This window comes from Natator depressus, chromosome 2 (genome assembly GCF_965152275.1).
Source record: "Natator depressus isolate rNatDep1 chromosome 2, rNatDep2.hap1, whole genome shotgun sequence".
Lineage (NCBI taxonomy): Eukaryota > Metazoa > Chordata > Testudines > Cheloniidae > Natator > Natator depressus.
The window spans coordinates 15,731,839-15,744,831 of NC_134235.1; the positions used below are offsets into that span (position 1 = coordinate 15,731,839).

General features: G+C 46.2%; 1 protein-coding gene across 2 annotated transcripts in view; it reads right to left on the minus strand.

The window, feature by feature from the left end:
* CCN4 (cellular communication network factor 4) overlaps window positions 1-12,993 on the minus strand; it is a 54,385-nt gene continuing 41,392 nt past the window's right edge. Inside the window, exons 2-5 of one of the 2 annotated variants that reach the window (XM_074942939.1) lie at window positions 12,400-12,679; window positions 7,457-7,714; window positions 5,270-5,463; window positions 1-3,439 (exon numbers count right to left, since the gene is read on the minus strand). In XM_074942939.1, coding sequence (XP_074799040.1) covers window positions 3,140-3,439; window positions 5,270-5,463; window positions 7,457-7,714; window positions 12,400-12,679 — 1,032 coding nt within the window. In that variant the 3' untranslated portion in view covers window positions 1-3,139. Of the gene's footprint in view, window positions 3,440-5,269; window positions 5,464-7,456; window positions 7,715-12,399; window positions 12,680-12,993 lie in introns of those variants that run through there. The other variant, XM_074942940.1, reaches the window with a different exon arrangement.

The window sequence follows — 12,993 nt, forward strand, 5'->3', positions numbered from 1 at the left end:
TATTTATTCCCTTTAAAGTGTAGCTGTAGCATTTCAGCTGGGAAAACACACACCGTGTTGTACAGCCAAGTCCTACGTTTACATTTGTTATGAAGCTAACATAACTCAAAGGCTTCTTGACCACAACCAATTGCACCTTCCCAACAAATTTCTAAATACCTCAGAACAATGATACGTACAAATACAGCTCTGGCAGTTATATACATAATGAAATCACAGTTTGAAATGATATATGTGTATGGACAAGGCTGAGCTTGGATTTAATTTGTAACACTGAGCATTCTAGTCCCATCATTTTAATACGCTGCTCTTCTTAAAGTACCTTGCACATTTTGGTCTTCCTAAACAAAACAAAAAGCGGGAGGTGGGTAATCAGTGGCTTAATTTAAAATATCGCTTAGTATTTATGAGCTCTGTAACTTCCGACATTACCTATATACAATACAATGCTAGTGATCATATTACCGACAGAATGCAACGTGCTTGCATTTTAATTGTGTAACACTGAAGACCCATAGAGGGGAGTCGGCAGCAAAGATCAAACCTGGGACCTCTGGAGCTGAATGGCACATGTCTGTTATCCAAAGCTGTAGCAGGCTCATGAATCTCTAGGTGGCCTAGCCACCACTGGAGGGGGACAGAGCGCCACTTCTAGCCAGCAGGGGTTACAATCCCATATACATTTCTCAGTGTTTTTAAGTTATAATTGACTCAGTGCAAAGGCACCTTGTTTAAGTTATATATTTGGTACTTTTATTTTTGCATGAGATGTACTTATTGCTTTAAATGGTTCCAAACCACTGAGGCTTGTGCCTTCAGTCCTTACAGAGGTAAAGCGCCCACAGAGGGTGAGACATCACAAATTTACCAACTTCAAAGCCAACTGGAGGTTTGCTGCTGACGGCAGCAGGAACAGACCCTCAAATTCCACACACACCCCTCCTCATACAAGTACATGAACGTCCATGGGATTCTGTGCCTGGAGTGAACAGGGTTTGGGCCAAAGGGCCTTGTCTGTGGCCTCCCCCCAGCACAGATCTTTAGCTTTATCTTTGCTGTAGAACGTAGCACCAAAAGAATTCTAGCACCAGCTCAGAGATTGGAATTTCCTCCCTAGCATTATTATTGTGTTATTTGTATGACTGTAACACCGCGAGGTCCTAATGGAGATCAGCATCCCATTGTGCTAGGGCACTGTATAAACATACAGCAAGAGTCAGCCCTGCCTTGAAGAGCTTACAGTCTAAATTAACTAGACAGACAAAGCATAGAGAATAAGATTCTTGTTCCTATTTCACAGATAGGGGAACTAAGGCACAGAGAGATTAAGTGACTTGTTAAAGGAAGTTTGTGGCAGAGGCAGGACGTGAACCCAGATGTCCTCAGTCTCTGCACCACAAGGTTCATATTTCTCTTGAAAGTATAGGAGAAGGTCTCCATCTCAAACCACAAATGGAGTTTACCTCCTTCCACTATTATTCTCTCAATTGGTACAAATGAAACACAGAATTGTCTTGATAAAAGCTCTGTGGCTGATAGGCATTCACTTCACTTGAAAATGGCCGTATCCTGGAGATGATGGTTGTGTATCAGTTCACAAGAGCATCTTTCAGCCATTGATGTAAACAGTGTGTCACGTCCACTGCCAACAGTTCATTCTGGCATCTCTAATGTTTAGCTAATCACACTATGAAAAAAAGTTAAACAAATGCACCCTAGAGCATGATTCTGGTTATTTTATATCCTTTGATCATTTTGCCTTGTCCCTCTCTTTGCCACTGAAAGTGTCTAGGAGAATATGTTATGGTGCACTATATGTAAGTGTGTGTATATATCCACAAACAAGGGCCCAGGGTTATGTACATGGTTTTACAGATTGGCCTGAATCAGAACACTGGATTCAAACTCTCTCAGACTTTGGAAAAGTTTAGCTCCTGATCTTCACTTCATAGCTCAGATACATCTAGCGTGAGGAATGACCTAGAAGCCCAGCCACAAACCTCTTCATCCCTTGGAGCCCTTTGGATCAGGGTTCAATTTCTTGGCTCTGGCCACGCTGCATTATAGCACCATAAATCTTTTATGGTGCATTATGGAGTTTTAGGTGGAAAAAAGCATGATCATGTGGGTCTGGTACGAAGGTTCATGAGCACTGATTTGGAATGATTGGCACAACTCACACCTGCCCCCCGTCTCCCCCGGACAGCAGCCCTTGCAGTCACTGAGTTCTAGGACTTCGACATTCCTTGGTTCCAGGACGTTTCATGAGGTGGGGGTGGGGATGGGGGGATAGAGTGGCTCTTTGCATCTGCTCCCCAGCTAGTGCACCCATGCAGGAGTCAGGTGCACGTGGGCTAGTTTTCTGGGGCTGGAGACTCAGAGCTAGAAATGCCACAGCAGCACAGCTGCACCACTACAAACACTGCCTATGCTGCCGGGAGGGGCTATCCCATCGGCATCGTGACTCCAACTCCCCGACAGGTGAAGTCTGGAGGAATGGGCAAATTCTACACTGGGGGGTTAGGTCAGCATAACGCTGCTCAGGGGGGTGGATTTTTCACACCCCTGAGCAACATAGTTAAGCCAACAATTTTCTAGTGTAGACCAGGCCTCAGTGAAACCTCAGAAAGAACTAATAGAGGCGTCTATAAATTAAAGAATGATTGACTGCTAAGGAGAACAGAGATTGGGGCTAATCCTCACCTCCTGATATAAATGTATGGACCAAATCCTTAACTCTTTACCCTGGCAGAATGCCTATTGCAGGCCAATGAGAGTTTTTCCAGAATATGGGTTAAGTAAAAGGAAGTGCATCAGGATTTAGCCCAGTGGTAAGTGAAAAGCCAGCAGCAGCAAGTCAGCTGGTGTAGCTTGTTATAGCTCCAGCAGTCGAGCTGCAGGATCTGCCCCAACAGCTCTGGTTGGGATTTGCAGTGGGTTGGGGGCCAGATTTTGTTTAAAGGTATTTCGCTGCCTAGCTCCCATTATTTAAAAGCCTCTCAATATAGTGGGATAAACAAAGGAGACTTAACTCTGACTTTGAGAAACAAACGTTACATTGGCACTGGATGGAAGATTCTCCTTTATTTTAAAACCTCTGTAAAATCAGAGCAGTGGCTCATTCCAGCATTCGGCCAATTTAATTCGCTATTTCAGAGTAATCGTGGTAATGTGCCAAGTCAGCAAAGATGTCATTGGGGTTCTTGCAACTCAGGTTGCAAAAGCAGGCGTTGATCCACAAGATTTTCCGGAAAAATCCAGTTCCATCCGGGCACTCAAACCTCACTTCAATAGTCTTCGACTTGTACGGAGAGCAGCACCTGTTGTCTGTGCAGACGCCACAGTATTTTGGCCTGTATGTACGTTTGCTCACACAGCCCGATATGGTGTAGTTCATTGGTTCATCTGCCCTATACACGGCCAAGCATTTCTTCCCAGGCTAGATTGAGAGAGAGGACAGAAAGAGAGGCAAAGATTAATTTTCATTGCTGGGTGCTCCCAGATGCTACTTTGTCCCACGTAGGCAGCACTTCCCTGAGGGTGGCAGTAAAGATGGTCAAAAACGGAAAACAATTAGTGAAAAATGTTGATATTTCCAAATGGTTTCAAATTCACAGGATTGAAAACAAGTTTGCATTTCAAATATGTTTTTAAAAAAATTCCATTTTTTAAAATTTATTTTTCTCACCTATTCCCCCAGAAAGTGATTAAAATGAATAATGCCTATGGTCCATTTCTTTTCGTTTTTTCATTTTTCCCCCTTCCTTTTTCCACTCTAATTTTTCCAAACTTCTCCTACTTTGGAAAAGTGACCGTTTTTTGTTTTTGTTTTTGTTTCTCAGACACTTTTCCAAAGTTGGAGAAATTTCGAGTAGGAAAAGGAAAACACGAAGAGACAAAAAACACCTCAACGCTCCTCATTTTGAAAATTTTTCTGCTTTTGAAAAAACAAATTTTGAGTCAAAGCTAAACAAGCATTTGTTTCATTTCAGATTTTGCCACAGAAAACAATTGAAAAATTTAGTCAAGTGATCTTTTCTCATGAAAAAACTAGCTTTTGATAAAAAACAATGGGAAAATTTCTCGTACTGATAAATTTCTACAAACTCTAATTAGAAGTCCTTGCCTGCCATGTGAGGTTAGCATTGCCACACCAAATACCGCCCTATGCAGAGAGCCAACAGCCTTTAAGTGCTGCATAAGCCCTTATTTCAGCATATGAACATAGGCACTTGCCGATGGTTGCATGTTTTTTGCAACATTTCTCAAGGAAAAAAAATACACATTTTGTTTCAAGCCGTTTTAAGGCCCCAAAATCTAGCTGCTCAAAAGTTGTTCACAAAATGGCAATTTTTGCCACGGAGCATAAAAATCTTTTCATGTGTTATTACAAAGACAAATCTTCAGTGATGAAACGCTGACATTTTCTGCTGAAAACTAGGGCTGTACCTCTCGTGTGTGGAAAAAAATATTCACTGCTCATTTTGATTTTCACAACACAGAAAAATCAAAGTAAAATGTAAAATCCCCTCTAATTTCAAGGACTTTTAACTCTATCGCCACCCCCCCACACACTTTCTCACAGAATATTCCACACACCTGTCTCCTGTAGGTGCTGCAGATTTACATGCATGGATTTGCAAACTCACTCGTGACAGGCTGGATGCTTCCAAACGGCAGAGTTTACACCAGTGGTTCTCAACCTATTTACTATTGTGGGCCACACGTGTAGATGTCTTTGTTCTTTGTGGGCTGCACCCACACAATATATATACTACTTGTATGGCCCCGAGGATGTCACATGGGCCTCAGCTGTGTGCTGATTGGGCCGCAAGTCGCCCATGGGCTGTGGGTTGAGAACCACTGTTTTACACCTACAGAGAGCACTGCTTCATCACTTTCCGGCTAGCCCAGCCATGGGCACATCTGAACGAGTGGCTGGTATGCTGCTGTCATCTGTAGGGAGCTCCTGGCGGGAAGTAAAGCAATCTTCCCACAATGGGAGTTATTTCCATCCTGCAATGGAAGAATAGGGTCCCTACTGGTCCAGGGAGGAGAAATTACACCTATCTGTACTGGCCAGCCTGTATTTAGGCCACAGGCTGCAATTGCTAATCACCAGGTCAGTGTTTCCTTATTTCCCATCCCATTCATTGTCAGAAGATCCAGCTTAGTACACTCTCCAACACATAGCTCTCAGTGCCCTGCACCTGGGCAGAGAGGGGCAACCAATCAGCAAACTAAAAGGCGAGCTGTGAAATGGGCCCACCTTAATGTGTTTGTTTATATCCACCTCACAGGGCCGCACGTTGCAGAGGCGACTCTCTTTCATGAGCTGGCACTGGTCGTTGTCATTGGAAATTCTCGTTGATATCCCCAGCCCGCAGGTTTTCGAGCAGAGGCTCCAGGATGAGGTGTGAATAATGCAGTTCTTCTGCCAGGATTCATTTTCTCCTTCGTAAGCTACAGACCAAAGTCATATGACATCATTTTACCCCACAAACATGATTTCTAAGGCTCATTCTAACTGCCAGGCCAATACGCTGAATGACAATTAAATCAAATGGAAAGGGCTCCATTTTCCTGCTTAGCTCTGTTTGTTCATCCCATGCGACCTCCTAGATTGTGACCTCTTTGGGACAGGGGTTGCCTCCTTTATTTGTCTGTATAGTACCTAGCACAATGGGGCCCTGGTCTTAGACTGGGGCTCCCATATTCTACCACAATATGAACAATTAACAATGGAAACATGTACCAGTCAGTGTAGGAGTGAGATGAGATTTGAGTTTATTGTGAACATTTATTTCTGTACTGATTCAGCTGACTCAGGGAATGGTCCACAGTCCTTGTGGAGGGCTGGAGTAGCCCAGAGCCTTTCATTTGTAGATAGGGATGAGGGAATAGTCCACAGAGAACTTAGAAGGCACTCAGATTGACGGTGGGGTCAGGGTTTAATGTATTCACAACCCTTAGCTCAGGTTTCCACACAATTTGCAGAACTTGGACTGGTCTTACCTGTAATTCAGTACAACCTCCAGGTCCCAACAGAGAGAGAAGCCCCATTGTGCTAGGTGTTATACAAACATAAAGTAAGAGACAGTCCCTGCCCTGATGAATGTATATTCTAAATAGACAAGACAGACAAAGGCTGTATTAGGAGAACTAAGTGACTTGCCCAAGGTCACACAATGAGTCGGACAGAGGCAGGATTTGAACCCAGATCTGGAGACCCATCCAGAACCTAAGTTACACTTTTTTGGGGTTCAAGGTTGTTTGATGAAGAGGAAAGATTTCCCAGTGTTTAGGACACTAGTCTAATCCATAGGAAACCTGGACTCAAGTCCTTGCTCCACCACAGACTTCCTGTGTGACCTTCAGCAAGTCACTTAGCCTCTCTGTGCCTCAGTTCTCCATCTGTACAATGGGGATAATAGCACTATGCTACCTCACCAAGTGTTATAAGGATAAATACACTACTAAAGACTGTGAAGCATCCAGCTGCCATGGTAACAGGGATTATCAGTACCTAAAGTAGCTTTGGGCAGTCACCTCTCTGCCTGTTTTCTCAGCTACCATGCTTTAGCTAGGGCTCATACAATCCAACCTTTATGGCAGGATGCTCCATACACTCCAGAGAGAAGGTTAGTCAGACATGGTGATGTAGCAGTGCAATGGGAGTGCGTCACAGCTACCCTGCTGCATGCGTCAGGGTCAATTGGAGGGGGGAGCCCCGTGTTGTAGTTTAGACCCACGCTGTCCCGAAGTCTGGGGGAGGAGTTCAGATTATGGGGTGTAGGCCACTATAGTGATAGGCACCAATCCCCACCCAGACTGTCTCAAAATTCAGGGCTGCATGGCTGTGGAATGGGCCTGTTTCTGGGTATGTCTACGCTGGAGTGGGAGGCGTAATTTCTGATCGAGCTAGTGTGCTAAGAATCAGCGTGCAGCCATGGCAGCGCGAGCGGCAGGAGGGGCTAGTCGCACGTGTACGATTCTGTCTGAGACCCGAGGCCCCTGTGTTGATAAACTCTTGCATTCTAACTCTAAGCCTGAATGTGACATGGGCAGAGCTAAATGAGGAAGCAGCCCATGGCACTTTCCCAGTGCCAGAAGTCTTAGCTTCAGTGACAGCTCCCCCCTTCCCCTCCCCCCTCTTTTGCTGTGGTTAATGCAATTGTCAGTAGCACTTGGGCATTTTGCAGAAACCTGTCCAGCAGCTGTGCTACAGGGTTTGAACACAGCAGTGGCCTGCACGTAACGCACTCTGCAGGGTGAGTTACACAGCGCTCTCTCTGCTGCCTGATTCACAGGGGATAGGAGTCTGCTGCAGCTGCCAGCTAGGGAGACTTAATTTTTTAGCACAAGCTGCAGAGGCTGACACTTTAGCTCTGGCAGTCCCGGGTTCAATTCCCCGTGATGACCAAGGCGATGCCCATTACCCACACACACACTCTACCTTCAGAGGAGATATGTCGTGGAGATGTCTTCCTGATCTTTTTTGAGTCATCACAGATCCATTGCTCGCAGCACTTGCCTGCTATCTTAACTTGCTTTGGGTTTGGGCACCAGACAAGCGGGGGGCGTGAGTTGGTGCACAATGGCATACAGCCCACAGCCCCATTAATGCATGTGCAATTGTACTTGCAATTGGGCTGGAAGGTCTCTCCGTTCTTATACCGGATTCCGTTAAGGACACAGCCCACGCCCACAATTTCTAAAACGGGGAGAGCGAGAGAAAGATCGAGAGAGAGAGAGAACACCATGAAAATCATGAACGGTATTCAGAATAGCTAGTTTCTTTAATGGGGAACTCCCCAGACTGACAGGGCCAAAATTTAAGCGCCAGCACCATTCTGCTGCAGAACAAAGCAGGTCCATATAATTTTAGGCCTTATCATCACTAATAGGGTAGCTCCCCCTTACGAAGCACAGCTGTGGCACTTTCCTTCTTAGAGGTCTGAAGAACATATTTTATTCCTTGTTGGATCTGCCAGGAGTCACACATGCATCCACGGAGCTTTTCATTGAGTTTCAAGTTCCCCTTACAAACAAGCAAACAGACACAAAAGGACTGTAATAATGATCCAGGGAATTGCAGCTTATGACTGCAAAGCTTATGACTGTTTATTGCTCGATTATTTTATAGGACTTGAAGTAATTCCCAGCCTGAGAGCCAGGAACAATAGAACTACTGAGTTTTACCTGGCCTCATGAATGCTCCGCGCAACTCTTACACAAACAATTCAACACGGGTGCTCTTGGAAACAGGGCTTGTGAGCCTTTGGGGCAAAGGCACGTTATGGGAGCTCTCATTCTGTAATGAAGGCTAGCTCTACAAGGCTCTGATTGGAATCAATTGGCAGTCAGGGGCTTGTAATAAAGTAGCAACTTAAAGCTGCAATTTCATAATTAGTCACAGGGAAGCAGTGTGCGACATAAAGCATTGCTGTCCCCCTTCTATTCTCTTCATTGATAAAGATGTTCTTGCATTGGAACGATCACAAAGTTTTAAGGTTGGTTAAAGAGGGGCCTGAACCAAACCTCACTTCAACTGCCAGGTGATTTGAAACTTTAGATTCACATTTTGCAAAAGCCTCTTATTTTTAGAATGGATTGAACAAAATCCCTGAATCCAACTCCCGCCCCAATTTGAGTTGTTTGAAATCCAAATGCAGATTCAAGATTCTGTGTCCTGTGCCCACCTGCAGTTGTGAAGAGGGTGTTTCTGAGTGAGGGCACAGAGACAAAACTCAGCCAGAGAATTCCAGTGATACGCTGCAATCCTTGCATACACACTATCGGGAAGCAAGTCCGTGGTTTCAATTTGCTGGGGGGATTTGTTGCAAACCTTTCCCCCGCATGATTTATGCAGGCCCACACTGCCTTGTACCCCTCACACTGAGAGTTTCATTTGGAGTTATCCCAAAGCTCAAACAGAAAAACCCATCCAAACCCTCAGAAGTTTGAAGGTTTTGACTTGAAACCACATGCAGTCACTGCGTTTTCCATAGGTTTCACCGCAAACCTCAAACTCATCCCAACACCTGTATATCTCCTTCAGGTGGTATATTATTATAAGATTATACTATATACATTGGATGGACAGGACCAGATGCATAACACTCTCAATGAGCAGGGACAGATTCTGCTGCTGAATAAGGAGCTCTGCATGGCCTTTACATATAAGGGCCAATTCCTGGAACGTGCTGAGGGCGTTCAGTCCCCGGGGCCCCAAGTCCTCTGCAGGATCAGTCCCGAAGTGTATTCGCTGAAATGCATGGAGAATGGGTAGACAATCCCAAATAAGGAAGCAAGTACCTTGAGAGCAGGGAAGGAGCCTGAAAGGAGTGTGAAGGTAAAAGGAGTGTGAAGTGTCACATGAGAAACTGCTGTGTCCTAATCGACTTGATCAGCAGGAGACCCCTAACCTCCCTCTACCTGGCCAGCCTCAGGGTTGTCAGGGTCCCTTGCGAGACTTGAGCTGGGACCTCAAGCTGCTGAGGGTGAGGAATCAGGCCAAGAGATGACTGCCTCTCTGATCCTCTTGTCAGGGCAGCAGGCTGCATTCTCCTTTGGGCCCCCCGGCAGGGATGAGTGGTGGGTCTCCCTGTGGCCCACCATCCCAAGCATGCGCCTATATTGCTTTGGTCTGAAGCCAGCCATGTGTATCTGCCAGCCAGTCAAGACATCTTCCCTGCCTACTCAACACACTGAGCATCACCTACTGTTCCAGGGAATGGAGGAGCATACGGCTGTAAATCGGAGGGTAGGACTGGGCCTCCAAATGCGGTGTCCTTCTTACTCCTGGCCACAGCCAACTCAAAGAGCAAGACCCCTACAGTCACCTCTCAACTGACCAACAGGCTGGAGAACCAGCAGATCTTTTTCAGGGGCAGTGGGAATGGAAGGTTTACAGTCAAGTATATCTTGACTTAAGTAAGTCTTTTGATACTGTCTCGCGTGACCTGCTCATAACAAACTAGGCAGCATCGATGGAGCTACTATAAGGTGGGTGCATAACTGGTTGGAAAACCATTCCCAGAGAGTAGTTATCAAGCTGGAAGGCCATATCGACTGGGGTCCTGCAGGGGTTGGTCCTGAGTCTGGTTCTGTTCATAGAATCATAGAATATCAGGGTTGGAAGGGACCTCAGGAGGTCATCTAGTCCAACCCCCTGCTCAAAGCAGGACTGATCCCCAATTAAATCATCCCAGCCAGGGCTTTGTCAAGCCTGACCTTAAAAACTTCTAAGGAAGGAGATTCCACCATCTCCCTAGGTAACGCATTCCAGTGCTTCACCACCCTCCTAGTGAAAAAGTTTTTCCTAATATCCAACCTAAATCTCCCCCACTGCAACTTGAGAACATTACTCCTTGTTCTGTCATCTACTACCACTGAGAACAGTCTAGAGCCATCCTCTTTGGAACCCCCTTTCAGGTAGTTGAAAGCAGCTATCAAATCCCCCCTCATTCTTCTCTTCCGCAGACAAAACAATCCCAGTTCCCTCAGCCTCTCCTCATAAGTCATGTGCTCCAGTCCCCTAATCATTTTTGTTACCCTCCGCTGGACGCTTTCCAATTTTTCCACATCCTTCTTGTAGTGTGGGGCCCAAAACTAGACACAGTACTCCAGATGAGGCCTCACCAGTGTCGAATAGAGGGGAACGAACACGTCCCTCGATCTGCTGGCAATGCCCCTACTTATACATCTCAAAATGCCATTGGCCTTCTTGGCAACAAGGGCACACTGTTGACTCAAATCCAGCTTCTCGTCCACTGTAACCCCTGGGTCCTTTTCTGCAGAACTGCTGCCTAGCCATTCGGTCCACAGTCTGCAGCGGTGCATTGGATTCTTCCGCCCTAAGTGCAGGACTCTGCACTCGTCCTTGTTGAACCTCATCAGATTTATTTTGGCCCAATCCTCCAATTTGTCTAGGGCCCTCTGTATCCTATCCCTATCCTCCAGCGTATCTACCTCTCCTCCCAGTTTAGTGTCATCTGCAAACTTGCTGAGGGTGCAATCCTCACCATCCTCCAGATCATTTATGAAGATATTGAACAAAACCAGCCCCAGGACCGACCCTTGGGGCACTCCACTTGATACCAGCTGCCAACTAGACATGGAGCCATTGATCGCTACCCGTTGAGCCCGACAATCTAGCCAGCTTTCTATCCACCTTACAGTCCATTCATCCAGCCCATACTTCTTTAACTTGCTGGCAAGAATACTGTGGGAGACCGTGTCAAAAGCTTTGCTAAAGTCAAGGAACAACACGTCCACTGCTTTCCCTTCATCCACAGAGCCAGTTATCTCGTCATAGAAGGCAATTAGATTAGTCAAGCATGACTTGCCCTTGGTGAATCCATGCTGACTGTTCCTGATCACTTTTTCCTCTCCTCTAAGTGCTTCAGAATTGATACCTTGAGGACCTGCTCCATGATTCTTCCAGGGACTGAGGTGAGGCTGACTGGCCTGTAGTTCCCAGGATCCTCCTTCTTCCCTTTTTTAAAGATGGGCACTACATTAACCTTTTTCCAGTCATCTGGGACCTCCCCCGATCGCCATGAGTTTTCAAAGATAATGGCCAATGGCTCTGCAATCACATCCGCCAACTCCTTTAGCACTCTCGGATGCAACGCATCTGGCCCCATGGACTTGTGCACGTCCAGCTTTTCTAAATAGTCCCGAACCACTTCTTTCTCCACAGAGGGCTGGTCACCTCCTCCCCATGCTGTGCTGCCCAGTGCAGCAGTCTGGGAGCTGACCTTGTTCGTGAAGACAGAGGCAAAAAAAGCATTGAGTACATTAGCTTTGTTCAATATCTTCATCAATAATTTAGAGAATGGTATAGAGGACACTTATAAAGTTTGTGGACAATACCAAGGTGGGAGGGGTTGCAAGTGCTTTAGAGGATAGGATTAAAATTCAAAATGATCTGAACAAACTGGAGAAATGGTCTCTTGGGGGAAGGAGGGATGCAGACAAATGCAAAGGGGGGGGCGCGCAAGGTAAAAAGTCTGGGGACCACTGTGTTAACCTCTGAGGATAGGACAAGAAGCAATGGGCTTAAATTGCAGCAAGTGAAGTTTAGGTTGGACATTAGGAAAAACTTCCGAACTGTCAGGATTGTTGAGCACCTGGACAAATTGCCCAGGGAGGTTGTGGAATCTCTGTCATTGGAGGTTTTTAAGAACAGGTTAGATAAACACCTGTCAGGAATGGTCTAGTTATTATGTAGTCCTTCCTTGAGTGCAGGGGACTGGACTAAATGAACTAAGGAGGCACCTTCCAGTCCTACAAGTCTATGATTCTGTTAATAGACAAGTCTTGGGTACATTCAGAGCAATAGGAGGTGTCAAAGCTGTGTATCTAAGCCAAAAATATACATACATCACTTACGTGCACATACTCCTATTTCGTACCTAGGTCTGTCTCCACTGTAGTCACAGTACAAGCCCCTATGGAAGTCACAGGTATCAGCCTCCGTGCAATTCTCTCCAATCTGTTTGGCACACGCCTTGCAGCACTCGCAGCCATCGGTGATCAGGCTGACCCCTGCCGGGCACCGAGGGGGCCACTTGGGACACTCGCATGGCCACTTACAGTACTGAGTCCGTGTGTAGCCCTCAGTCACGACGGTGACGGTAGGGGCCATGGTCGTGGAGTCCTGGGACACGGCCTACAAATGAACAAACAAGGCTCACAGTCCTTTCGGGAAGGGCTTTGAAAGGTTTATCCACTAATTAACCCATGTCAAGTTCAAAGGGACCGAGAAGGAATGAAGGGGTCACAGCAAAGAGCTATGGAGGTGGACCTCATTTGGAGAGCAGCCACCTCCCTCTTGTTGCGTAATCTCCATTACCAGCCTTTGGTAGAGGGTCAGGAGTTTGGAGAAGCACCCAGCTTGGATGGTCTTATCTGAGTGATACTCAGCCTTTTCCACATGGAGACCCGTCTCCTATCCAGCTGGGATGTCTCTCCATTTAGCAATTG